Below are 27,318 nucleotides of genomic sequence, written 5' to 3' on the forward strand. Positions count from 1 at the left end.
GTCTTTCAATTGAGGTGGGGCTTAACAAAATATAGTATATGTATGTGATGGAACACTATTGTTCTATTAGAAGCCAGGAGGGATGGGAATTCAGGGAAGCCCGCAAAGATTTGCATAGACTGATGCTGAGCCAGATGAGCAGAACCACAGGAACACTGTGAACCCTAGCAGCAACATAGGGGGTGATGACCAACCTTGATGGCCTTGCTCATTCCATTAGTGCAACGATCAGGCACAATTCTTTATTTTTCTTCCTTAAGGATATGATTTCTCTCACAACACATTCAACTGAGATCAATATACAGCATGGAAACAATCTTTCAGGGGAAAAGATAGATATTCAGTGAAATAGGACAATTTCAAACTTTTCTGTTGAAACGACCAGAATTGAACAGAAAGTTATAAAAGATGGGAGAGAAAGAAATGTACTGGGAGGAAAACAGATACTGGGAGGTAGAAAAGAGGCATGAAAAACTTTTGCCAAGGAGTGGAAGAGGGGAAGGTGAGGGGGGGAATGAGTTGAGTGAACCTTCAATCTCGTTAGAAGTAGCTCAGAGAGGAAACAGCATGCACACTTAATAGGGAATAGAAATCTATCCTACCCTAGAGGAAAAAGGAGAGGAAAGGAATGGGAGAAAGGGGACAGGGGAAAGCAAGGATGGGGGAGAGGAGTGTAGGGGATGGGGGAGAGGAGTGTAGGTGATAGAGGAGAGGGTGGTCAGATGGAACACAATTCTAAGGAGGGATAGGGTGGAAGGAGAAAGGGAATAGTATAAATGGGAGTGGAGAGGAATAGGATGGCGGGAAATACAGCCAGTAATTGTGACTGCAAGAAAAAGATCTTTTTTTTTTGAAAGATTTTATTTATTTTGACTTTTACAATTTTTCACTCCAGAGACAGAACTGATAGTATCTGAACACAGGCTAAAGAACATCCCCCCCCCTTTTCTCACTTTATTTTTCTTCAGATATCTTTGTGGGGGGAGGGGGATTATGTTTACTTTTACAATAACACTGGAGATAATGTAAAAATAAATTAATTATAGGAAAAAATGCTGAGAAGATTTATATGAACTAACTAAATAATGATTATTGTTATATAATAGCTACTACATTGTAAATTTTTTTAAAATACTTGAGTGCTCTGATCAATGCAATGTAAAGTCATAATTAGCAGTATATTATTATTGTGGTTTCATAAATGGCAATCATGAAGGAGTCAGAGAAAACAGACGATCTGCATGACTTGTTACAATAACATGGAACAGTTCATTGCTATATTAAAAAATACAAGATTTTTCTTCTTTGAAACATTTATTTTTAATGAAGTTATTGATAATTTCTTAAAAGAGCTAATAAAAGTGAATTTCAGAGAAATTAGTAAGACTTGTGTGAACTGATGCAAAGTAAAAGAAGCATAGCAAAAAATTTATATAATAACCTTATAAAGATATATAAAGAAAATAGATTTTTAATAGGAAAAATTTTAATTAAAAATTTTAAGAAACTAAGTGAAGTAGAGCCAGAAAATCAAAGAAAAATGACAGAACAATGTAAATGGAAAGAACAGTCATAAAATGATCTAAAATTATATTGTGCAATTATAAAGCACAGTTCCCCAAAACAGATATAAGCAAACATGTCCTCCACTCCTTGGCAGAAATATATAATGTTATATATTGTTATATGATGTTATAATGTTAAATATTTTGGGATGTACTGATCAGTTTTGGACTTTATTCTGTTCCTTTTTTAAGAGATATAAGAGACAGAGATATAAATATATGTACATACGAAGATAAAAATAAAATTGGTTAATTTTAAAAAGCTAAATTGACTGGATGATTGGATGAAGATCTGTTTCAACATTAAGATTCTTTTTTATTTATTTTATTTTTAAATTAATTTTTATTAAAAATATTATTTAAGTTTTATAATTTTCCCCCAAACTTGCTTCCCTCCCCCCTCCCCCCCACAGAAAGCACTCTGTCGGTCTTTACTTTGTTTCCATGTTGTACCTTGATCCAAATTGGGTGCGATGAGAGAGAAATCATATCCTTAAAGAGAAGTCTAAGAGGTAACAAGATCAGACAATAAGCTATCTGTTTTTTTTTTTCTAAATTAAAGGAAATAGTCCTTGCACTTTGTTCAAACTCCACAGCTCCTTATCTGGATACAGATGGCACTCTCCTTTGCAGACAGCCCAAAATTGTTCCCGATTGTTGCACTGATGGAATGAGCAAGTCCTTCAAGGTTGAACATCACTCCCATGTTGCTGTTAGGGTGTACAGTGTTTTTCTGGTTCTGCTCATCTCACTCAGCATCAGTTCATGCAAATCCCTCCAGGCTTCCTTGAAATCCTGTCCCTCCTAGTTTCTAATAGAACAATAGTGTTCCATGACATACATATACCACAGTTTGCTAAGCCATTCCCCAATTGAAGGACATTTACTGGATTTCCAATTCTTTGCCACCACAAACAGGGCTGCTATAAATATTTTTGTACAAGTAATGTTTTTACCCTTTTTCCTCATCTCTTCAGGGTATAGACCCAGTAGTGGTATTGCTGGGTCAAAGGGTATGCACATTTTTGTTGCCCTTTGGGTATAGATCCAAATAGCTCTCCAGAAGGGTTGGATGAGTTCACAGCTCCACCAACAGTGTACTAGTGTCCCAGATTTCCCACATCCCTTCCAACAATGATTATTATCCTTCCTGGTCATACTGGCCAATCTCAGAGGTGTGAGGTGGTACCTCAGAGAAGCTTTTATTTGAATTTCTTTAACAATTAATGATTTAGAGCATTTTTTCATATGGCTATGGATTACTTTGATCTCCTCATCTGTAAATTGCCTTTGCATATCCTTTGACCATTTGTCAATTGGGGAACGGCTTTTGTTTTAAAAATATGACTCAGTTCTCTGTATATTTTAGAAATGAGTCCTTTGTCAGAATCATTAGTTGTAAAGATTGTTTCCCAATTTACTACATTTCTTTTGATCTTGGTTACACTGGTTTTATCTGTGCAAAAGCTTTTTAATTTAAGGTAATCGAAATCATCTAATTGGTTTTTGGTGATGTTCTCCAACTCTTCCTTAGTCATAAACTGTTCCCCTTTCCATAGATCTGACAGGTAGACAAGTCCTTGATCTTCTAATTTGCTTATAGTATTGTTTTTTATGTCTATGTCCTGTAACCATTTGGATCTTATCGTGGTAAATGGTGTGAGGTGTTGGTCTAATCTAAGTTTCTTCCATACTAACTTCCAATTATCCCAGCAATTTTTATCAAAGAAGGAGTTTTTATTCTAATGGCTGGACTCTTTGGGTTTATCAAATAGCAGATTACTATAATCATCTCCTACTTTTACACCTAGTCTATTCCACTGGTCCACCACTCAATTTCTTAGCCAATACCAAACAGTTTTGATGACATGCTTTATAATATAATTTTAGATTGGGTAGGGCTAAGCCACCTTCTTTTGCACTTTTTTTCATTAAGTTCCTGGCAATTCTTGACTTTTTATTTCTCCATATGAATTTACTTACAATTTTTTTCTAACTCATTAAAGTAATTTTTTGGAATTTTGATTGGTAGGGCACTAAACAGATAGTTTAGTTTTGGTAGAATTGTCATTTTTATTATATTAGCTCTACCTATCCATGAGCAGTTGATATTTGCCCAGTTATTTAAATCTAATTTAATTTCTGTGAGAAGTGTTTTATAATTATTTTCAAAAAGATTCTGAGTCTGTCTTGGCAAATAGACTCCCAAATATTTTATATTGTCTGAGGTTACTTTGAATGGGATTTCTCTTTCTAGCTCTTCCTGCTGTTTCTTGCTAGACATATATAGAAAAGTTGAGGATTTATGAGGGTTTATTTTATAACCTGCAACTTTACTAAAATTGCTAATTGTTTCCAGTAGTTTTTTAGATGATTTCTTGGGATTCTCTAGGTAGACCATCATGTCATCTGCAAATAGTGAGAGTTTTGTCTCTTCCTTCCCAATTCTAATTCCTTTAATTTCTTTTTCTTCTCTAATTGCTGATGCTAACATTTCTAATACAATATTGAATAGTAGGGTGATAATGGGTACCCTTGTTTCACCCCTGATCTTATTGGGAATGCCTCTAGCCTCTCCCCATTGAATATAATGCTTGTTCATGATTTCAAATAGATACTGCTAATTATTTTAACAGTCCATTTATTCCTACACTCTCTAGTGTTTTTAAAAGGAATGGATGCTGTATTTTGTCAAAAGCTTTTTCAGCATCTATTGATATGATCATATGTTTTCTGATAGGTTTGTTGTTGATATAATTGAGTATACTAACAGTTTTCCTAATATTGAACCAACCTTGCATTCCTGGAATAAATCCTACTTGATCATAACTTATTATCCTAGTGATGACTTGTTGTAATCGTTTTGCTAAGATTTTATTTAGGATTTTTGCATCTATATTCATCAGGGAAATAGGTCTATAACTTTCTTTCTCTGTTTTAACTCTTCCTGGTTTAGGTAACAATACCATATTGGTTTCATAGAAAGAGTTAGGCAGAGTTCCATCTTAACCTATTTTTCCAAAGAGTTTATATAGGATTGGAACCAACTGTTCCTTAAATGTTTGGTAGAAGTCACTTGTGAATCCATCAGGCCCTGGAGATTTTTTTTACAGAGTTCAGTAATGGCTTGTTGAATTTCTTTTTCTGAGCTAGGGTTGTTTAGGTATTTAATCTTTTCTTCATTTAACCTGGGCAACTTATATTTTTGTAAATATTCATCCATTTCACTTAGATTATCAAATTTATTGGCATAGAGTTGGACAAAATAATTTCGAATTATTACTTTAATTTCTTCCTCATTGGTGCTGAGTTCACCTTTTTCATTTATGATACTAGCAATTTGGTTTTCTTCTTTTTTTAATCAAATTGACCAGAGGTTTATCAATTTTATTGGTTTTTTCATAATACCAACTTTTGGTTTTATTTATTAATTCAATTGTTTTTTGCTTTCTACTTTATTAATTTCTCCTTTAATTTTTAGAATTTCTAATTTGGTACTTAATTGGGGATTTTTGATTTGTTCTTTCTCTAATTTTTTTAGTTGCATGTTTAGTTCATTGATTTCCTCTTTCTCCAATTTATTCATGAAAGCATTTAGAGCTATAATATATCGCCTAAGAGTTACTTTGAATGAATCCCATAGGTTTTGGTATGTTGTTTCATTATTATCATTATCTAGGATAAAATGGTTAATTCTTTCTATAATTTGTTTTTTCGTCCACTCATCTTTTAAAGTGAGGTTATTCAGTTTCCAGTTTGTTCTGGGTCTGTATCTCCTTGGCCCAGTATTGCATATGACTTTTATTGAATTGTGATCTGAGAAAGATATATTCACTATTTCTGCCTTTCTGCAGTTGATCATTAGGTTTTTATGTCCTAGTTCATGGTCAATTTTTGTATAAGTTCCATGGACTGCAGAGAAAAAGGTATATTCCTTTCTATCCCCATTCAGTTTCCTCCATAAGTCTAACATATCTAATTTTTCTAACAATCTATTTACCTCCCTAATTTCTTTCTTGTTTGTTTTATGATTTGATTTATCTAGATCTGATAGCGGGAGGTTGAGGTCTCCCATTAGTAGAGTTTTGCTGTCTATGTCTTCCTGTAGTTCTTTCAGCTTCTCCTCTAAGATTTTGGGTGCTGTCCCACTGGGTGCATATATTTCAATATTGAAATGACTTTATTGTCTATGGTACCTTTTAGGAGGATAATGTTTCCTTCCTTATCTCTTTAACGCTATCTATTTTTGCTGCTGCTTTGTCTGAGATAAGGATTGCTACCCCTGCTTTTTTTTTACTACAGCTGAAGCAAAATATATTTTGCTCCAACCTTTTACCTTTTCTCTATATGTATCTCTCCGCTTCAAATGAGTTTCTTGTAAGCAGCATATTGTAGGATTCTGTTTTTTAATCCACTCTGCTATTTGCAGAGTTCATCCCATTCGCATTCAAGGTTAGGATTACTAATTCTTTATTGCCCTCCGTGCCATCTTCCCTCTGTCTGTATTTTTCCCCTTTCTCCCCCTTTTATCCATATTCCCCAGTCTTTTGTTTCTGAAAACCACCCCCTTCAGTGTGTTTGCCCTCCTATATCACACCCTCCCCTTTCTTTCCCCTTTCCCTTCCCTTCCTTTTGTTATTTCCCCTTATTTTCCCCACTCCCCTTCCCTTTCTCTGACCCCCCCCTCCCCTTTTCCCCTTTTAATACTTGAAAGGTTAGATGTTTTAAGTTAACTGAGTATGTGTAGGCTGACTTTAAGCCAAGTCTGATGAGAAGAAGATTCAGTTGTTTCTCCTCTGCTCCCTTCTTCCCCACTATTACCATAGGTTTTTTATGTACCTCTGAGTGTAATGAGATTTACCCCATTCAATCCCCTCCCTCCTCCCGTCTCTTTCCTGTCCCCCCTTTTTAGGGAGGCAGTGTTTTTTTTAGATCATTCTATCTAAGTCATAGAAAATTCTGAGTGTCTGTCCCCTCTAGTACTGTATAATCTATCGAATAGAGTCAAAATTCCTGAGAGTTATTAGAGTCTTTCTGCCAAGTGGGGTTAAAGCCAGTTATATCCCATTAGATAGCAGTCTCATGGATAGGTCATGAATGTCCATCATTTCTGGCTAGGTGTATTCTCTCTGTTAGTTACATTTCTCAAGGTCTATGAGAATCTTCCCCACCCCCCCCATGCTGGGATATAGCCTGTTTCAACTTACTGGATTACATTTTTTCCCCTTTTACCATCCCCCCCCCTTTTTTACCTTGTCATGTGTCTCTTGAACCTCCTGTTTGATGTCCAAATTTTTTGTTTAGCTCTGGTCTTTCATCAGAAATTTTTGGAATTCTTCCATTTCGTAAAATGTCCATCTTTTTCCCTGGAAGAGAAGGCTCAGCTTTGCAGGAAAGTAGATTCTTGGCTGCATTACAAGCTCCCGTGCTCTTAGAAATATCTCGTTCCAGGCCCTTCAATCCCTTAAAGTTGATGCAGCCAGGTCCTGTGTGATCCTTACTGTGGCTCCTTGATATTTAAATTGTTTCTTTCTGGCTGCTTGCAGGATTTTCTCTTTTATCTGATAGTTCTGGAGTTTCGCCACAACATTCCTTGGTGTTTTCATTTTAGGATCTTTTTCTGGTGGGGATCGATGTACTTTTTCAATAACTACTTTGTCCTCCGATTCCATGATATCAGGGCAGTTTTCCATCACTAGATCCTGTAATTTTAAGTCCAGGCTTTTTTTCTCTTCAATGTTTTCAGGAAGTCCTATAATTTTCAGGTTGCCCCTCCTCGAACTATTCTCAAGGTCAGTGGTTTTGTTGATGAGGTATTTTATATTTGCTTCTATTTTTTCTATTTTTTGATTTTGTTTAACTGACTCTTGCTGTCTCATGGAGTCATTAGTTTCTGTAGACTCCATTATTTTTTGGGTGAAGGAGTTTTCTTCATTAACCTTTTGCAACTCCTTTTCCAATTGGTCAATTCTACTTTTGAAAGAGCTTTTCATTTGACCAATTGAGGTTTTGAAAGAATTAATTTCTTTTTGCATTTGCTCATTTGAGGATCTGAGACAATTATTCTCATTTTGTAATTGTCCAATTGATGATCTGAGAGATTTAGTCTCCTTTTATGTTTGTCCAATTGTACTTTCTAAGGTTTTGTTTTCTTGTTGCAAGGAATTAATTGTGTCTCCCAAATTTTTAAGCTCCTTCCTTATTTCTTCAAGGAAGTCTTTCTGTGCTGGAGACCAGATTGTATTCTCCTCAGAGGTTCCAGGTCTCTCTGAGTTGGGGTCTTTCCCTTCCAGGAATTTTTCTATGGATCCACCTTTCCGCTGACCCTTCTTCATTATGCTAAGACCTTGAGTTGGGGGGAGGCTGGTTCACCTGGGCTTGGGATCGCTAAAGGCTTTACTCACTGAGTGCAGTTTCTCTGACTGGCCAGTAGGAGGTGCTGGTTGCCCTCTCTGGAGTGTCTGTGACCTTGGTTGGGAGGCCTTCTCCCTTTGCAGGAAGGGAGGAGTTGGAGCTATTGAATTCTTTTGCCTTTAATCAATGGTGGGCTTTACCCTGGCCTGAGGTCATTCCTCAGCTGGGCTGGTTCTTCTGCTGACACACCTGGGCCTGAGGCAGAAGTAGTTTGCATTTGTTTGTTTGGGTAAAGGCCTGAGCTGTAAGGGAGATGTGTACTCAAGAGTTTCTCTGACCTGTGGAGCCTAGGGATGGTGTCCGCAGCTCTCCTGCACCAGAACTCTCCCCCCCCAGCCTGGTCCCCAAGCTCCAGGGGGACAGTACCAACACCAGCGCCTCTGCTTCCCTGCAGACCAAAGCCCCTTTCATCCAGCCCCACTGCTGATCCAGCAGGTTCGGCTCTCTGGCCCCTCAGACTCTTGGTTCCAATTCAGCTGTTAATCGGGCTGATCCTCCCTCTGAGTCCAGACTCACCCGCCAGAATTCGGCCAAAGCTGCTGCCAGAGACAAATCCTGAGGTAGATGTTCTTTCTCCTGGCTTTTCTTTCTGGGTTTTGTGGGTTGGTTTTCTTTTAAGAGGTTTGTTTCATGTGATAGATGGGGAAGAGATCAGGAGACGTTAGAACTGTGCCTGTCTTCTCTCCGCCATCTTGGCCAGAAGTCAACATTAAGATTCTAATAAAATTTTTCTCCTATGCTAATTCCTATTGTTATGCTTCATTATGGCATGAAGATACTCAAGGGTACTCAAGGCTGTGGCAGGAAAGCATATCATGTGACAGGTTCTATCATGCTGGAAATTTTATGAGAATGGTCTCAGAAACATTTTTTCCCTGCCTGCTGAGGAAACAATTTAGTTGGGTATGGAGAGGTTCATTACAGCTGATAACTCAGTGATGCATTCTCTGGTCATGGAAACCCATGTAATAAAGGGAAATACAAATGAAATTCAATTTTATATAGCTCCTTTTGGATACTGAAATGTCTGTGACAAAGAGGCAGAAGAGGGGGACAAGATATATTAAGAATTATGGTTTTAACTATATATAGAACTATTAACTTAGCCGTTGTACTATTGCACAATGTATAAATTCTTGTATATGATCAACTAAAAATCTTATTATCAGGAACTCATATTCTTGCAGGGTAAAACAGGCAGAAGGAAATTGAAGAGTAGCTCAGATATTTTCTTTTTTCCTTGATTTGTTTTTTTTTAAATTAATTTTTCCAATTACTTGTAAAGACAATTTTTAACATTCATTAAAAAAATTTGTGTTTCAAATTTTTCCCTTTCTTCCTCACCCTGAAGTAAACAATTTGACATAACTTATACATGTGCAATCATGCTAAACCTATTTCTATATTAGTCATATTGTGAAACAGACCAAAAGATAAAAAAAACATGAAAAAATATGCTTCAATATACATTCTGACTCCATCAGTTCTTTCTCACTCCATGGAAAGACAAATTTCAAAGAATTCATTGAGTTTTTTTATGGTATATCTAAAAACAACAAGAAACTATTAAACTGGACATTGGTCATGTCATACTTCAGTGTTCATGACAAGTGTGTGCCTAAGTTCATTATGAAAATAGTTTTAATTTATGGTATGGAAAATAAGGAGGTGGAGAAATTCATAAGAACCTGTTAAAATCCTTCATATTAAATTAGTAGATATATACTTTTATACTTGATTTCAATGTAAAGGCAGAAAAAGGGGAAGATGTCAAAAATACTATGAGATATATGGTTCAAAAATAAGGAATGTGGGGGCAGCTAGGTGGCTCAGTGGATAGAGTACTGGCCCTGGAGTCAGGAGGATCTGAGTTCAAATCTGATCTCAGACTCTTAATAATTGTGTAGCTATGTGACCTTGGGCAAGTCATTTAACCCCATTGCCTTAAATAAATAAAATTTATAAAAAAAACAATAAGGAATAGAATAAACTATATATTCATATTAAATTGGAATTTCTCTTTCTAGCTCTTCTTGCTAGTTTTTCTTATTTTTATATATAAGGTTGTTTGATGATTTGAAAGGGCTTAGATTTTAATCTTATAATTTTGTTGAAAATTTTTGAAAAATTAATTTCTTAGTGGACTCTCTAGGGTTCTCTAGGTATAAACCAACCACATTATCTTCTGCTTTCTTTTTTTTAACCTTTGTTTATTCTTTCAATTTCTTTTTCTTTCATTATTTCTAGTTTTTCTTATATCAAACCAGCCCTGCAGTTCTAGTAAAAATTCAATTGAGTCATAGCATATAATTATACAAATGTACTTTTGCAGCCTGCTTGCCAATATTTTATTTAAAAATTCTGTATGAAGGCTCATTAGGGATTTTTGCTCTATAGTTTTATTTCTCCACTTTGTTTCTTCCTGGTTTAGGTATTTTGATTATATTTGTTCACTTAAAAAAGGTTTCCTAGCTAGGTAGCACAATAGAGAGAATGCCAGGCCGGCAGGCCAGGATGACTAATCTTCCAGGGTTCAAAATCTGGCCTTAGACACTGAATATGTGACCCGAGGCAAGTCACTTAACGACTTGCCTCAATTTCCTCATCTCTAAAAATAGGATATGTAAGTGACAAACCATTTACATATTTTTGCCAAGCAAACCCCAAATGGGGGTCACCAAGAGTCATTCACAACTCAAAACAACAGCAAAGGACTAGAAAGAATGGCACCTTCCTTTCTTATTATTGTAAACAGTTTACTTATTATGTGAATTCATTGCTTTTTGAACATTTTATAGAAATTTTATAGAAATCACTTATGATTTTTTCTTTGGGGATTATTTTGTGACTTGTTCATTTATTTTTGTTGACATTGGTTATTTAATTAGTCTATTTCCTATTCTGTTAATTTAGGTATTTTGTATTTTTATAAGCATCTAATTTCTCTTAAATGATTAGTTTTGTTAGGATATAATTGGTCAAAGAATTTCCATTTTTCCTTTTCAATTCTTATAAGTAGTTCTTCATTTTTGATACAATTTAATTTTCCTCTCTCTCTCTCTCTCTCTCTCTCTCTCTCTCTCTCTCTCTCTCTTTTAAGGCAATGGGTTAAAAGTCAATTGCCCAAGGTCACACAGTTAGGCAATTATTAAGTGTCTGAGGCCAGATTTGAACTTGGGTACTCCTGACTCCAGGGCTGGGCTCTATCCACTGTGCCACCTAGCTGCCCCTGTATTCTTCTCTTTTTAAAGCTTGTTAACTATTTTTTGTTTTTACTTTCATTTATAAATTATAAACTATTTTGCTTCTAATATTATTAGTCTACTTTTGAATAATAATAATTCTTACTTTTTTATACAGTTGAGGATTCTTATTTGTTTTTCATGTTTTTAGAATTACATGCCAATCAATTTTTTTGCTCTCCTTTCTTGATGAAAACATTTAGATTTCCTTCCAGAACTGCTTGTTACAACTCATAAGTTTTAGTGTGCTATGTTATTATTGTCATTTTCTTTGATGAAATTTATATTATTTCTATAATTCATCCTTTAACCCAACAGTTCTCTACAATGTTATATATTTCCAATTATTTTTAAATTCTTTCTTTTTGAGGCCTTTATCAGATATATTTTTAATGCATTATGATTAGTAAATTTGCTTTTAGCATTTTTATACTTTTTGGTAAGGTCTTTATGCCTCCCTATATGGTCAATTTTTTTAAAAGTATGAAGCTGAAAAATAAGTAAATTCTTTCCAGTTATCATGCAGTAACCACTTCTAATTTTTCTAAAGTTCTATTTAGGTTTTTTAACTTCTTTCTTCTTAACTTCTTTATCTTTTGGTTAGATTCATAAATGTTTGAAAATAGTAATTTAAATTTCCATTAATATAATTCTATGAACTATTTCTCCTTTTAATTTTATTTATTTTTCCTTTATGCACTTAGAAACATTAAGTATATGCATACACACATGCATATATCTATTTATTAGTTACCAATGGTTCTTTTTAGCAAAATGTAATTTCCCTTATTATCTTTTTATCTTTTCTGTATTTACTCTCTCCATATATGAAATCATAATAGCTACTTTTTTAAGTTTAAGAGATTGTGTTCCAATTCTTCATTTTAATTCTATATTAATTGTTATTTTTCAAGTGTGCTTCTCACAAGTGACAAATTATCAGATTTTGCTTTCTAATTCATATCTATCCATATCTTTTCTAATGCAGTTTTATGAATTAGTTCATCCCATTTACATTCACAATTATGGCTGTGCTCCATTCTTTCTTCTTTTATTTTTTTCCCATCTTTACTACCATTCCTTCTTTATAAATAAGAAAAAAGTGAAGAGAGAAGAAATTTGTCTGACACTTGTGATCTTCTAAGTGAAAAGACCTGTTTCATATTTGTTGTATCTATTCTCCATATCCTACCTCTCATTCTAGGTTTTTATTCTTTTCCTTTTAATTCACTCTTTGGGTTTTCCCTTCAATATTCAAGATTGTTTAGATTATGGTTATTCTCTTTCCTACTCTCCCTGCCTCCTTAGACCGTCTTCTTCTTCTTCTCCTTTCTTGTCCCTCCCCCTCCTCTTTATTTCCCTTTTGAGTTTAATTAATTTCTATTTGAATATTATATGTGTGGGCATCCTAGAACTTTACTATTTTGCCCATAATCCCAAGCCTCTTTGGTAATCACGCTATACTTTGTTTAGAGTAGGTACTTAATAAATAATTGCTGAATTAAACTAAATTAAACAAATATATTATATCCTCTATTCCTATTGTTTCTTCTCAAGATTGGTTCACTTCAGTGCATTATATAATCTTTTGCCTTATTTACTTATCTTACTAATTTAATTATCTTACTTATTTTTACTTATCTTACTAATACAGTAGTTTTTCTTGTTTTTGGCTCTTCTATGCTCTATCAATAATATTCTTGGTTCTAGTGATTTCTGTCACCCACCATATTTTAACCTTCCAAGAATGGTAGAAGTTCAGGTCTTAGAAACACTGCTGTCACCACCTAGCATAAAAGGTGTTAAAAAAAGAAACACAAACAGCTAGAAATTAAATGTAAATTCTTTGAAGAAAAGAAAGATTTCCTTTTTGCTATAGTATTGTCAGCGAGTATCACAGTTTCTTGCACGTAACTAGGTAATTAATGTTTGCTGTGTGTGAAAAGTAGAAGAATATTGTTTTTCTAGGCAGGGGAGAGCAGATACAGGTTAAAAAGTGGCAGGAGATAGTGGTAGACATTTGGGAGGGTACCTCCTTTTAAGGAAGAGATGAGACACAAATTTGCTTTGGGAGAAGAGGGAAATGTGGTATAGAGCCTTGAAAAATAACTATCATTAATACAATGTAGATTGCATATTATTCTCAAACATATTTAAAGTAAGGTTTTCACATGCTGATTTTTTTTTTGTCCTTCAAAGACTTTGGGCATAAATTTTCTATCTGTGAAATGAGGGGATGGACTAGAATTAGATGAACTTAAAAGTTTTTTCTAATCTTTATGCTCCACGATTATATACTCTTTTTCTTTGTCTAAATCACTAGAAATAGTAGTTAAAATGGTATGAGGGATTGTATTAAGATGACATCTCAAGTTTATTCTAGCTCTAAATCTATGATCTTAGAAATTTAATTATCCATACTCCAACTGTGGAAATTGGTGCATTATTGCGTCACAAAGTATGAACAGTGGAGATAGAATATTTTATTACCTTGAATATCATCATTGAATGTGCAATATTTGTTCCGGTACTTCTCCAAGAGACGGAATGCATTTACATTGGCAAAATCCTCAAACTGAATAAGACAATTCATTCCATACCTAAGGAGATAAAAAGAAAGAAATTTTAAAAAGATATGTTAGCAAGTAAGACAAACAAGGAGATATCAAGAAGTATCAAATTATATCTTCTCGTGGCTTATAACAACTATAAGAAAGAACTCATGTAACAAAATTAATTACTTTTAATGCAAAAATGACAAAGGAATAAGCAAGGTTTCATGAATAATCTCTTTTTAAAAATCTGACTTTTCTTTCTAAATTACTATTCTTTTCTAAATATATTGTACTACACTCCTTGTAACAGTCAAGCAATACAATAAAGACCAGTTACCCCCAAATAACTATATATATGCAGCATTTTCCCCACAGAGTCCCCTGCCTAATGGTTGAGAGGAGGTGCTGTTCTTCATATTTATTCATATTACTCCTATATCTATATATTCCTTCCTAGTGTCTCTCTCCTCCTTCTAATCTATATCACCAATTGTCTACTATTTTTTCTGATATCTCAAATGCATGTCTATCATCTTCCCTCCCAAACTCACTTCTCTTCTGGGCTTCCTTATTATAACACCAAGTACACCAACATCTTTCCAATTATTACATTCAAAACCTTGGGGTCATCCTGCATTCTTTTTTTTCTTTTTTAGGCTTTTTGCAAGGCAATGGGGTTAAGTGGCTTGCCCAAGGCCACACAGCTAGATAATTATTAAGTGTCTGAGGCTGGATTTGAACGCCATCTAGCTGCCCCGTCATCTTCAATTCTACACAGACTTTCTTACCCCACATGACCAAATCAGTTGCTAGTTCCTATCATTTTTATCTCCACATTTTTCGTATATTTTTCTTTCCTCTTTAATCACATTACTATTACCTTGGCTCAGGTCTACCTTGCATATTAATTATCATAGACCCCATTTTGGTCTTCCAACCTCTAGCCTCTCCCCATTTCAAATCCATCTTTCACATAGATAACAAAATGATTTTCATAATATCCAAGTCTGTGTTGTTCTCCTAATGAGCAAACTCCAATGGATCAAATGCAAACCATTTGGCATTTAAATCTCTTAATAACCTGGTGTTTTTTTTACCTTTCCAATTTTCTTGCATATTAATTTCCTCCTCATACTAGGTAATCAAATTATACTGCTTACTTGCTATTCTGCATACAGGGTCTTCCACTTTGTAGTCCAGGACTGGAATGCTCTCTCCTTTTCACTTCTGCCTCTTAGAATCTCTGTTCAAGACTCAACTTAACAAACTACTTTCTACATCAGAGGGTTGGGGGACCTTTTTTTTTTTTTGGCGAAGGGCCATTTGGATATCTAGTGCATCATTTGAGGGTCATACAAAATGATCAACATAAAAATTAGCCTGCTAAATTTGGTCAAACATTTAATTAATTACCCCTAAAAAACTAGATTTATTGAATTTCGAGTCTCCATGGGCCAGATGTTCCCCACCTGCTTTGTATTCTAAATTCTAAAAAATTTCTTCACCCTTTCCCAAAAAATCACACAAGACAAAAAACAAACCCAACCCTGCTTTGTATTTATTCCTTATATGATTATATATGTAAATGTTACCTCCCCCTGATAGAATATAAACTCATGAGGTTTTACTTTTTTTTTAAATCTCCACTAGAAAGCCTGACACATAAAAAGGACTTAATACATGCTTACTGACTAATTAATTCTCCAAGACAAATTATTGGTTCATTAGCAACTGAAAATTCTGCTTTCTTTTGGTGAGTTTTTAATTTACATTGCTAATACATTGTACTTTTGCTTCTACTTATTTTACCGCTTAATTTCTAGTTCTTTACTACTGCAAAAAGTGCTGATAAGAATTTTTTTTTGCTTCATACTTTATGATACATTCTGGCTTTTACCTCCTTAGGGTAAGTGGAATTGCTGGGTCAAAGGAAATGGACAGTTTAGTGCTATTTTTTTTTTTCACTTAATTCTAGAGTGAACCAATTCAGAACCCTACTAGCTGTCCATTATTGTGCTTCTTTTCCAATAATCCTTCCAAGATTTATTTGAATTCCTTTTTTAAAATCTATGCTACTTTGTAGCTTGTTTGGTAAAACCTCAGAGTTGTTTTAATGTGTGCTTCTCTTAATATCACTTTCAGAGAATACAATTTCATATGTTCATTAAGATTTTTCTATTCTTTCAAAAATTGTTCATATCTTTTTATAGGTCTATTCCTAATTTCTGAAGACAAACAATATCTTTATAGTCACACAATGATTTAAAGGTAAGCATGTGAGAGAATATAGGATCCCATTGCATTTGTTTACTGATTTTTAGGAAACCATTTGACTTAGAAGAGAATGCAACCTTGACTGCTTTCCTCAGACAAACTATCTCTTATGTACATCTCAACATTATATATAATTATGAAAGATATGAGTATAGAAATGTCTATTCAATGTCTTAATGAACACTGATATTCATAAAGGTATAAGACAGATAACCACGGTTGCCAGTGTCCCAGAAGATTTCTTGCATGGCATTCAAATAAAAGATTCCCTATTGATGGAGTTCTCCAAATGTTCCTCTTCACATATGACAACAATGAATTAATTGCACTGAGTGTCCTACAAAGCCTCTTCAGTAAATCCACAGCAGTGTGAAAGATATTGATTTGTCTATATTGAAAAAACAAAGTAAATGTACTAAGTTGACAGTTTGTGCAAGTTGTATGTATGCAATGAGTATTTCTAAGACACTGTTTCTGCAACCTGATGAATGGATAGAATTTCAACGTCCGAGATAAGCAACGTTATGAAGACAGGAAAGCACAAGTTGTGAATGAAGAACATGTGATTGAAAAGGTAGCTTTGGGCCCTGACTATCAGAATTTCAGTAGGCAAAAGGAACAAGGCATCACACTAGTGAAGATGTGATATTGTAAGAAAATTGATCTGGTAGCAATGTAAAGGGCAGACTGCTCTGAAGAATTCCTTCTCTCCTCCCTCCACTCCAATGCCCTAAAAATAAATGAGACAATGATATATATAGGAAGTAAGTTCCATTTATCAAAAGCTTGAACAAAAAGAAAAAAGCAATTATCATATTAGTATTGAATATCTAAGTAGAACTACTAGACTGTTAAAGATAAAAAAATCAATAAAAGGCTAGAATAAATACAGAAAAAAAGAAAAAATATTAAAACATCTTGAACCTAACTTAAATGTCATTGAAATTAAAAAAGGGAGATTGGAGGACATTAACACTAAAGACAATCATCTACAAACAAGTTTAACCATGGTAAATAAACTACCACAATTGAAGAGTCATAAGTGGTATGGTCAGCTAATCAAGTGTAGAAATAGGGCATTCAAGAGTAACACTGATTTTAATAGTTCATAGAGAGGGATGGTGGAAATTCATCAGCAGGAAAAACCACATTTTAGAAGAGAGAGATTTATTAAAGAGAAAAACCAGCTCAAAGAGCAGTATTTTGTTGTTTATTGATAGTAAAAAGACATATGGGGCAGCTAGATGGCGCAGTGGATAGAGCACCAGCGTTGGAGTCAGGAGTACCTGAGTTCAAATTTGGCCTCAGACATTTAATGATTACCTAGCTGTGTGGACAGTAAAGTAGAGAAAGAAGGGACCAGAGCCAAAGGTGATTCAAGCAATCTGAGACAAAAACCAGGAATTCATACAAAAGATAATGCATATAGTCTTAGCCACTGCATCCCAGACCCTAGCAGAGCCTGCCCAGGCCATCAAAACATAGAGGATGAACTAGACTCTGACCCTAGCACAGTCTCAATTTAGAAACTGAGACTTAGAGGCAAGACCAAATAGAAGCTGCTTAACATAATAAATACTATAAACTCGAAAGAAGTTTAAGAAATCAAGAAAAAGAGAGAAACTGCATAAGTCTAAGTAGAGCTTTGGAGAAAAGAATGTCCTGGCTACAATAACTATGATAATTCCTCAAAGAAAATAAATAGTAAGAGGTAAAGAAATATGTTAAATGAAATAACAACCAAGGTGGAAAAAATGACAAGGAAAATTAATAGTTTAGATGAGATGGTGGTAAATCTAACCCAAGAATTGAGCTCCTTGAAAATCAGGATGAGCCAAACAGAAAATATTGACTCCATTAAGACAAGAAGGAATATTAAATTAAAAAAGCATTGAAAAAAACTGAGGAGAATGTAAAGTGTTATGAAAAAAACTCACTATGAAACATGGTCAAGGACAGATAATCAAAGAATCATTGGGATACCTTAAATTCTTGCCCAAAAAATAATCCTGGATATCATATTTAAAGGAATCATTAATTAAAAAAACTACCCAGATCTCAAAGAAAAGGGCAAAGTGAAAATAAAAGTTAAAAGGAATCATTAATCAATTCCTAAGAGAAGTAATCCATCATGAAAGCTTGCAGGAAAACCATAGTCAAAATCCAGAGCTTCCTGATCAAAGCAAAATATACTACGAGCAGCCTAAAAGTTTAAAGAACCATGCAACCTAGTCATGACTCCACAGAATTTACTGGCTACCATTAAAAAGGAGAAGCCTGTAATATGATATGCTAAGGGTTGAGATATAAATGAAATACACATTTTTGTAATAAGGTAAAAATATAAAAACTATTCTTAGCATGTTGGACAATACAAAAAAACAGAAAGTGGATTGTATTTGGTTTTGCCACCTTTTACAATATTCCCAAAGGTAAAAAATAAGTTTTTAGAACCAAAAATAACTTGTCATAGAGAAAACTAAATAAGACAAAATTAAATACGCTCTAATGATTTTAGTAGGAGAAGAAATAGAGGGGAAAGGGAATATATCAAAGAGGAAAGGGAAATTCCTATCTCATATCAATACATGAGATTAAGAGTCTCCAAACATAAAGGACATTATTTGGGGCAGGAAGAGTGGGAATCCCATCCGTGAACTCATTTTCATTTTAACTGGACACACATTTAACTTACACATACACTTATACAACAGGAGTTGGTGTAAAAATGCCTAAAACAATGCCTAAAACAAAGCTTCTGAGGGAGGGTAGGCATATAAGTAAAACAAACAAACGTTAAAGAGCAGAAAGAATATAAAGGCATTTTAAAGGAAAGAAAGGTTAAAAATCTGTGATGAAGGTCAGGCAAGGGAAGACTTTTAAATGTGAGTGAAACTCCTTTATAACTATCATTTTTTCAAAGAAGGGGAGAGTTAAAGATAGGAAAAATTAAAGAAGACGGGATAGAGGAAAATATACAATGCAGTCATAATCGTGGAAGTAAATGGGATGAAGTCATCCATAAAATGGAACTAAAAAGCAAAACAGATTAGAAAGCAGAATTCAACAAGGGGGCATACTTTTTCCTTACTCAAATTAAAAAAATTTAAACAAAGCATAATAGAACTTTTAATAGTTATTTCCTCACAGTGATTATAAGAAAGTCCTAAGCAAAATCAATACAATTTTTCAAACACAGTGATTTGAAGTGAGTCAAGTGTTCAATTTAGGACATGATATAGATGGAATTAAAACAAAAATGGAATAATATATTTAAAACTGAGGGGGATCTCAGAAACTATTCCATCCACTCTACCAACCTTATATTTAAGGGAAGTGAGGACTAGAAAGATCTGCCCAAGGTCAAACAGTAAGTAACAGAGGAAGGACGTAAAAATTCCCTCAGATACAATTATATCTCTGATAGTCAAAAAAAGCTGATTTTTCTTAAGTATACTTTAATTAGAAAGGCAATAAAAATATTTATATATATTTTAGAAATATTTTATATAAGAACTGAACAAAAAATTTCTTTTCTTTCTTTTTTTTTTAAGTTTTTTTGCAAGGCAAACGGGGTTAAGTGGCTTGCCTAAGGCCACACAGCTAGGTATTATTAAGTGTCTGAGGCCGGATTTGAACTCAGATACTCCTGACTCCAGGGCCGGTGCTCTATCCACTGCGCCACTTAGCTGCCCCAAACAAAAAATTTCTAATCAAAACATCCAACTTTCTTAGCATATTGGAATTGTTACTAGAAAAAGAAACATAATAAAGGTACTAACTTTTAAATTTAATGCTGTAAAATGAATTTGTAATATTTCTAAATGTTTATCTTGGTCATAAGATTAAGATCAACACAAAAGTGTCTCCACAATTAGAACTTGGAACATTGGTATCCTTTGCAGAAAAGCTGATGGATGAAATTTAAACTTAAGTATTATCTGAATTGAGAAAAGATAAGCATTGTATTAGAAACCACTATTTCTGTTTGAACAGCATGTCATGATGTCAATTTGAGGATTATCTGGTTTGAGAAGAGATAAATACCACATTTGAAATGATTGTTTTTGTTTAAATAACATGTGGAGAACAGAAAGATGACTGACCTCTGAGTCAGAAGGAGCTTCATTCAAGTCTTGCCTCATAAATATTAAGTTTCCCTGGGCTCACTTATCAGAGCTCTGGGCAACTTTTTAAGAGTTAAGTTCCTAAACTGTTACTGGTACTGAGATACATTGAAAGGAGCTTTCTTAGTGGGAGTGATCCACACCTGTGATTCACAGATCTTACTCTTCCTCACCAAGTCCCCAACCCCCACCAAAACCCTATTATGTTTGTTATAAAATATAAATTATTTCTGTAAAGTAAACTTTTAAAATTATTTTTTTTACTTAGCCCTAAAATGATCAATTGTGAACAGAATAATAAGTATTTTTTTTATATTCATTACCATTTTGTGCATGGTATGTTTGAAACAAGCTAAACAAAATGCATAATTGGAGAGCATTGCCTATAGTAATATACATCTGTGCTTTCTAACAAGTCTCACTACATGAAGAACAGATGGAAATATCCTGACTTCAAGTACTGATAGCTCTCATCTTGACTGATTAAAAAACAAACAAACATCTAGACTTAAGAATTTACTACACCTTGGGGGCTACTAGGTGGCACAGTGGATAGAGCACCGGCCCTGGAGTCAGGAGTACCTGAGTTCAAATCTGGCCTCAGAAACTTAATAATTACCTAGCTGTGTGGCCTTTGGCAAACCACTTAACCCCACTGACTTGCAAAAAAAAAAAAAAAGAATTTACTACACCTCTAAAAGAGAAAGTTTTTATGGGGTATTTTTAATCCTATAAATAATGCTAAACCTGCAGATTATTCAATTTTTATGACATTTAAATTCTCAAATTTTGAATTAAAATTGGGTCAAAATAGCAACTATCTCGAATAAAAACATATTATTTGTGATTTCATCTAAATTTCTGAAATTTTTAATTGGGTCTGAAGGAACTCTGCTTGTGTCATGGACCCTCTGGCAACCTGGTAAAAGTCTTTGGCCCTCCTTTTCAGAATTGAGTTTGTAAACACATGAAATAAAATACATAGGGTTACAAAGAAAATCAATTTTGAAGAAATAATTATAATTTTTTTAAGTTCACAAATTCCAGGTTGAGAGATTTTGTTAAATAACTGGGACTAGACTTTTCTCAGATACAGTCAAGTGCTAGCCACATGATTTGTTGGAAATAAAATTTTAATTACTTCTATCAAAGTCCAGAAGCTTGCTGTTCTGGACTTTGACAGAAGTAAAACTTAAAGACTTACTGAAATAGATTTTTTAAAAGTCTGGATAAGTCATTCTAAATTATTCTAAAATGAACACTGTGACTAAAAGCATTAAATTTCTAAATGGAGCACATTTGAGAAATAAATTATAAGGATTATAAAAAAGGTTGAGGGTTCAGTCAATCTGAGTTGGCAATGAGAATAAAAATTACTTTTAATTAATAAGTAACAAGTTATACATTTTTAGCTCCTTGGAAAAAACTAGAAGTTTAAATCACAACTCTCCTTGAATTTTTGAAATTATTTACTTTCTCACTGAAATACTATGTCATTCTTAAGTACTTTTCCAGATATTCCCTAGTGATTTTTAATGTGTCATGTTATAGTTTGAAATGGAACTCTTTATTAATGTTATACAGTGAACTCCTTGCTGTCTGGCTGCAGAACCATTTATCACATAAACCTTTATTGAAAAAAAGATGTATAGTTGGAAAAAAAGCATAATTATTGTAGTAAAGTTAAAATCCAATGGTTTCAAATAAACAGGAAGAATGGGATTTATATATACCTCATCTTGATTAAATTGATGTTCTGCTAAAACTTGAGTTTTTTAAAATGTGTTCTTCAAAGTAATTACCTATTTACTAAACTAACATGCCTAGTCAAATGGAATACTGGTTTGGGGGTTGAAGACCAGGATTCAAAACTCTGCCATTTTATATGTGGCCTTAGGCAAATCACAATCTTTATGATCTGTTTCCTTCAACTGTAAAATGAAAAAGTTAGCTTAGATGACCCTTAAAGTTCTCACCAGTTGCAAATCTATGATCCTATTATCTTTTTGTTCACAAAGAAACTTCACTTACCATTGCTTTCTAAAAATATACTTTATTCATTCAGATTCTAAGACCATTTCAAAATACAATATTATATGCAAAAGAATCACATTATTCTTCCCTGAGGTAGACATGATTAGAATTTAACAGAGCAACTCCATCTAGAACTTTCAAGTAAAATTGTGAAGTAAACATGTTGAGTACAAGTCAGCATGGTGAGTGGGCAATTTCTGTGGAGTTTAACAGAACTGAACTCTCTTGATTAAAATTTCTCTTCTCTTGATTAAAAAAAATGAGTAGTTTTAGTCGCCAATATGTATCTGTGCTTTGTAGCCCTTTTGCCTAGATTTTTTTCAGGATTTAGACTTGATCACTGAAATATGATTTAAACAAACTACTTTCTGGTTCATTGCCAACAATACAAATATCATTTTTTTTACTGAAACAAAACCAATAATATACATAATAAAGACAATTAATTAAAGGAATTACTATATTAAAGTGATCATATATATATATATATATATATATATACACATATTGATTCTTTTCACATATTCCTACTTCTTCAGCTCTTGTTTCCTAGAGCCTTTGACTTATTCACTCATTTGTCCTCTTAGTTTTATGTTTTCTATGAAATCCTTTTCACCTAAAAGACTCTTAATTATTTCCTTACAAATTTTATTTAGAAGTAAAACTTTTTTGCCTGACCAATGAGAAATGGTCAGTAAATAGGCAGTAAACACAGAATCTGTTCATTTTTGCTCTTGTATATTTGCTTAATTGATTCATGTGAAATACTAATTTAGTGCTTGATAACAATGAAATAAACAATAGTCACATTACAAGAAAACAAACAGAATCTAGGACCCCAAACTAAAAAATATGCATTAAATTATACACAATTAAAATATAACTTGTTCTATTAATGTTGAAAGCTTGTTTTGGTCAATAATTTACAATATTTTAAGGACTATTTCACTCTTTTGGAAGATGGTAGATGAAATGGAAGATAATCTACCATATATTCTACTGTTCATTATAGCAATGCAAAAAAGAAAGGAAGAATATTCATGAAAATATATATTCAATTTGTCATTAAGTGTAAGAAAACAGAAATTATTCTCAGTAATATCATACTAATTTCCAAGGCAATAATCATTGTAAAGCTTACATAAACTTCTTGTTGTTGAGAAGTGCTATTATCAAAACATCATAAAAGCAATACTAGGAGACAAACATTTCATTAAGCAACAGGATTTTAAGTGGATAGTATTCTCAGTTTTCATATGTAATTGAATTAAAAAATAATAAAAACAATATTAAAACAATTTATACACATGAACCTTGAGTTTTTTCCCCATTTCTATCATCCTCCAAAAGAGGTAGAAAGGACATTTAATTGTACAACTTTTATATAAATTTAAAAGATCTCATTTAAATTCGCGAGCCAATGGACATTTTAAAAAATCCAAAGAGAGTTGGTAAGCAGACATATAAGATGGGCCAGACTAAACATTTTATTTATTATTGCTGTTAATTCTCATAAGATTTTTTAATTTGGCTTTAAAGAATCATAATTCAAGTTGAACTAAAAACAATAACAATTGCTCACTCTTAAAAGGAAATACTGCCTTATCCTTACAAATAAAGTAAATGCCTACAAAATAATGAAATATTTAACTGGTAAAAGGGTAGACAATGATGAAAACACTAGTGCATTTTAATGGTGCTAAAATTATTTGTTATATGCAGCATTTATTCTATAACAAATACTTTATAAGCTTATATTAAGAGGATACTTAGTAAAAATTCAAATATCTTCTAGTAGAATTTCTTAGATAATGGAGATGAATTTTTAACAATGAAAGAAATAATAAATTACAAAATTCACAGCTGTTACAGATAATTTTGAGTGATAATGCTGGCTAGAGAAATATTCATGAGACTAGGACTCTATAACAAGTTTCCAACCAGAGCAGCCCAGTTATTCCCTATTTCACCACCAAGGGGAACAATAAATACAATAAATACTAGTCTCTGGTAATCATGCCTGAAGAAAAGGCAGTATCAGGGTAAAGAACTTCATTATCTCCTTAACAAAGCCTTCAGATACTACTTGATTAGGAAAAATGGACATGATAGAAGTGAAAGAATAAGCGTAAATTATAGGGAAATAAGAAAGCGGATGATAGAAGAAAGGGGTACATCTGGTACAGTATGGTAGTGTGTTGCCAAAAATTGTCTCATGTTCTGTGAGAGGTTGTCTCTTAGTTCTAAAAATTGAGATAACTGAGACTGATAAAGTCTTCACCTGACACTCATTTTCTTCTATTCTTTCTCCAAAGTGAACCTTTCCTGGTTGTTTGTAGTTATTGTTGGAATAACTAAAAAAGGGGGGGGGTATAAAGAATGGGTAAAAGAAGTTAAAGGGAGAGAGAAAAGTGTGGATTACTAAAAAAGATGGAAATTTCCCACACCTTGTTTACATAATAATCCCATTATCCAAGAAGACTCTTTAACAAAGAATCTCTCATATACAAATGTACTTGTTATGGATCCTTCTCCTTTTGGTTTCTAAGTAGATTTTTTTTTTTAAAAGGTCTTAAAAATATTTTTAAGGCACTGCTTTCATACTGCTTACTCCCTTTGTTATATATTATTAGCCTAACAGTGCTAAAAGACATGCATTTAAGCTCAGAGGAAGCAAAGCTTTGTGGTTTCTACATGTGAAACACAATCAGGAGCTTCTAAATTATATTCCAGTATCTACTAATTACTTGGCTATGTGTGGCTTTAGGCCTATCATAATCTTTTAGTGGTTGGAATGAAATTCCCTCAGGATGGTTTGCCTTCAGTGGTTAGGACAAAATGTGGTTCAGTTGTAAATTTATAATGTTTTCTTAGTGAGATATGGAGACATATATAGGTGTTATAAATGGTGCATGCAATGTGCTTTCATTTTTATCATTTTATTTTAGATACTCTCAAGGAGAAGATACAATTATTTTTATTTTTAATTCTCTTCCATCTTTGCTGGAAACCTAAAAGTGTAAAGAAAGGCATCTTGCAAATCATCTTGTAAAGTGGAAGAAAAAAAAAAAGAAATTTCATTCCCTCCTAGTATTATATCATTGGCAAATCTGATAAATATTCTTTCTATTACCTTATTGAAATTGATAACATTTTGAATCAGCATTTGGTCAATGAGAGATTCCTAGGAACTTCACTAGAAATCTCCCAATAACTCTTTGAATTTTTCCAATTTATCATCTAGCCTTTATCTTCTTCCAAAAGGGCAACTTGACAGATTGACAAAATATTTTGTTGAAATCTACATAAATGGGACCCTACACCCTTTCTCTCTTTCTGCTCTAATAATCTAGTTCCTAAAAAATGAAGTTAATCACATGTTCCATGGGATCAAATCATATGGGTCTCCCTTTGAAATCACTGTTGTAAAGCAAAGATATCAAATACATGCTGCAACACTTCTGAACGTAACTTGAACAAGATTAAAATGTAATTAGGATACACACACACACACACAAACACACTTTAGTGGCTCTGTTTCTAATAAATTTGACAACATGTGTCTACAGGAATAGTGTACTGTTGAAGACACTGAACACATCTGGACAAGCTATTGATAATATTTGGCCCTGGCAAATATAGAGAATAGTTTATAGTGTTAGCACAGTCTGATTCCAATTTAATATCATATTTAGGATATTATATTCATTAAACCTTGTTCCATTCTCCTACCATTCCTTTGACTTAAAAGATACTTCTGATTCTCTCTAAATGTCCCTGGTTTTTTTTTTTTAGCTCTAGATGCACTGCCTTAGTTGTTTGTTTTTAAATGATAGCCTAGTACCTGCCCTTTGGGTTCTATTTACTACTTCTCTTTATCTCTTGGTAGTAGCTATAATTCCTCTAAATTATTAATTTTTAAACCTTTTTTTTAGCCTAATTCTGTTCGTTACCAGTCTTTAGAAAATGGCCACATTTCCTCCCAAGGAAAGATTAGGGAGAGATCATGTACATCAATAAATTTTATATCTTTTTTTTTTAGGTTTTTGCAAGGCAATGGGGTTGAGTGACTTGCCCAAGGCCACACAGCTAGGTAATTAATAAGTGTCTGAGGCCAGATTTGAACTCAGGGACTCCTGACTCCAGGGCTGGTGCTCTATCCACTGCGACACTTAGCCGCCCCAAAATGTAACTTTTACTCTGTGAAATTAACATATTTTCAGAGTTAGGGCTGAAGAAGATTTCTTTATTTTGGGAGTGTGATTTGTGTGATTTAAGAAAATCTGTAAATTTTTACTCTGAATTGGTGATTCTATTTCTTGGTACCTTTGACCAATGAAATAAAGCTAAGGCTCCATGCCTTTACAAAATAGTAATTAGTAACTATGGACTCTAATACAACTTAAAAATTTTAAATTAATATATTCAATGAGATGCAGGATGATATGGAGGATGAGAGATATGAAGAGTCAGTAAGATTAGGGTTCAAGTCCTGATTCTGGTATACATTAGCTTACATCAGGTCCTAGGAAACTCTCTAATAATATAGTTAGTCAACAATTGTGAATGAGTATTGATAGGAGTTTTCTCACAGGAAGATATCTACAAAAAATGAAATCACATATATAGATAAAAAAGTGAAAAAATATTAATTAAGCAGTATTTTATCACTGCTCTAATATTTTCTCAATATTCTTTATTCCTGGTAGCTTAAAAGTACTAGATAAAGTGGATTATCTGATCATTAATCATATTTAGCACTCATCAATAACTAGAATGACATAATCAAGTACCCAGAATTATACATCAGAAGTTCACTATAATCCCTCTACTATAAATATATTCTTGAAATGTCAATACATAAATTGTCCTGAGCCACAGCATTATAATTATCTTCCCAATATCACAATGTTATCTAGACACGGCACTGAGCCACAAAAAGTTTCAATAAAATCTTTAATAGATACTTCCATACTAAATACTTTCAAAATACATGGAATTTAAATCTAAAATATCTAAAGACTTAAAATAAAAAAATGAGAACCAAGTAGAGACAAGTAGAAGTACGCTCCTGCTGTCTTATTACTGAAAACTCAATTCAATTACT

General features: G+C 33.3%; 1 protein-coding gene across 4 annotated transcripts in view; it reads right to left on the reverse strand.

Moving 5' to 3' along the window:
* ME1 (malic enzyme 1) overlaps positions 1-27,318 on the reverse strand; it is a 271,839-nt gene that overhangs the window by 47,356 nt on the left and 197,165 nt on the right. For all 4 annotated transcript variants that reach the window (XM_074187083.1, XM_074187082.1, XM_074187084.1 and 1 more), the window contains one exon: positions 13,712-13,821. In XM_074187083.1, coding sequence (XP_074043184.1) covers positions 13,712-13,821 — 110 coding nt within the window. The remainder of the gene's footprint in view (positions 1-13,711; positions 13,822-27,318) is intronic.

Source organism: Macrotis lagotis, chromosome 5 (genome assembly GCF_037893015.1).
Source record: "Macrotis lagotis isolate mMagLag1 chromosome 5, bilby.v1.9.chrom.fasta, whole genome shotgun sequence".
NCBI classification, from domain to species: domain Eukaryota; kingdom Metazoa; phylum Chordata; class Mammalia; order Peramelemorphia; family Peramelidae; genus Macrotis; species Macrotis lagotis.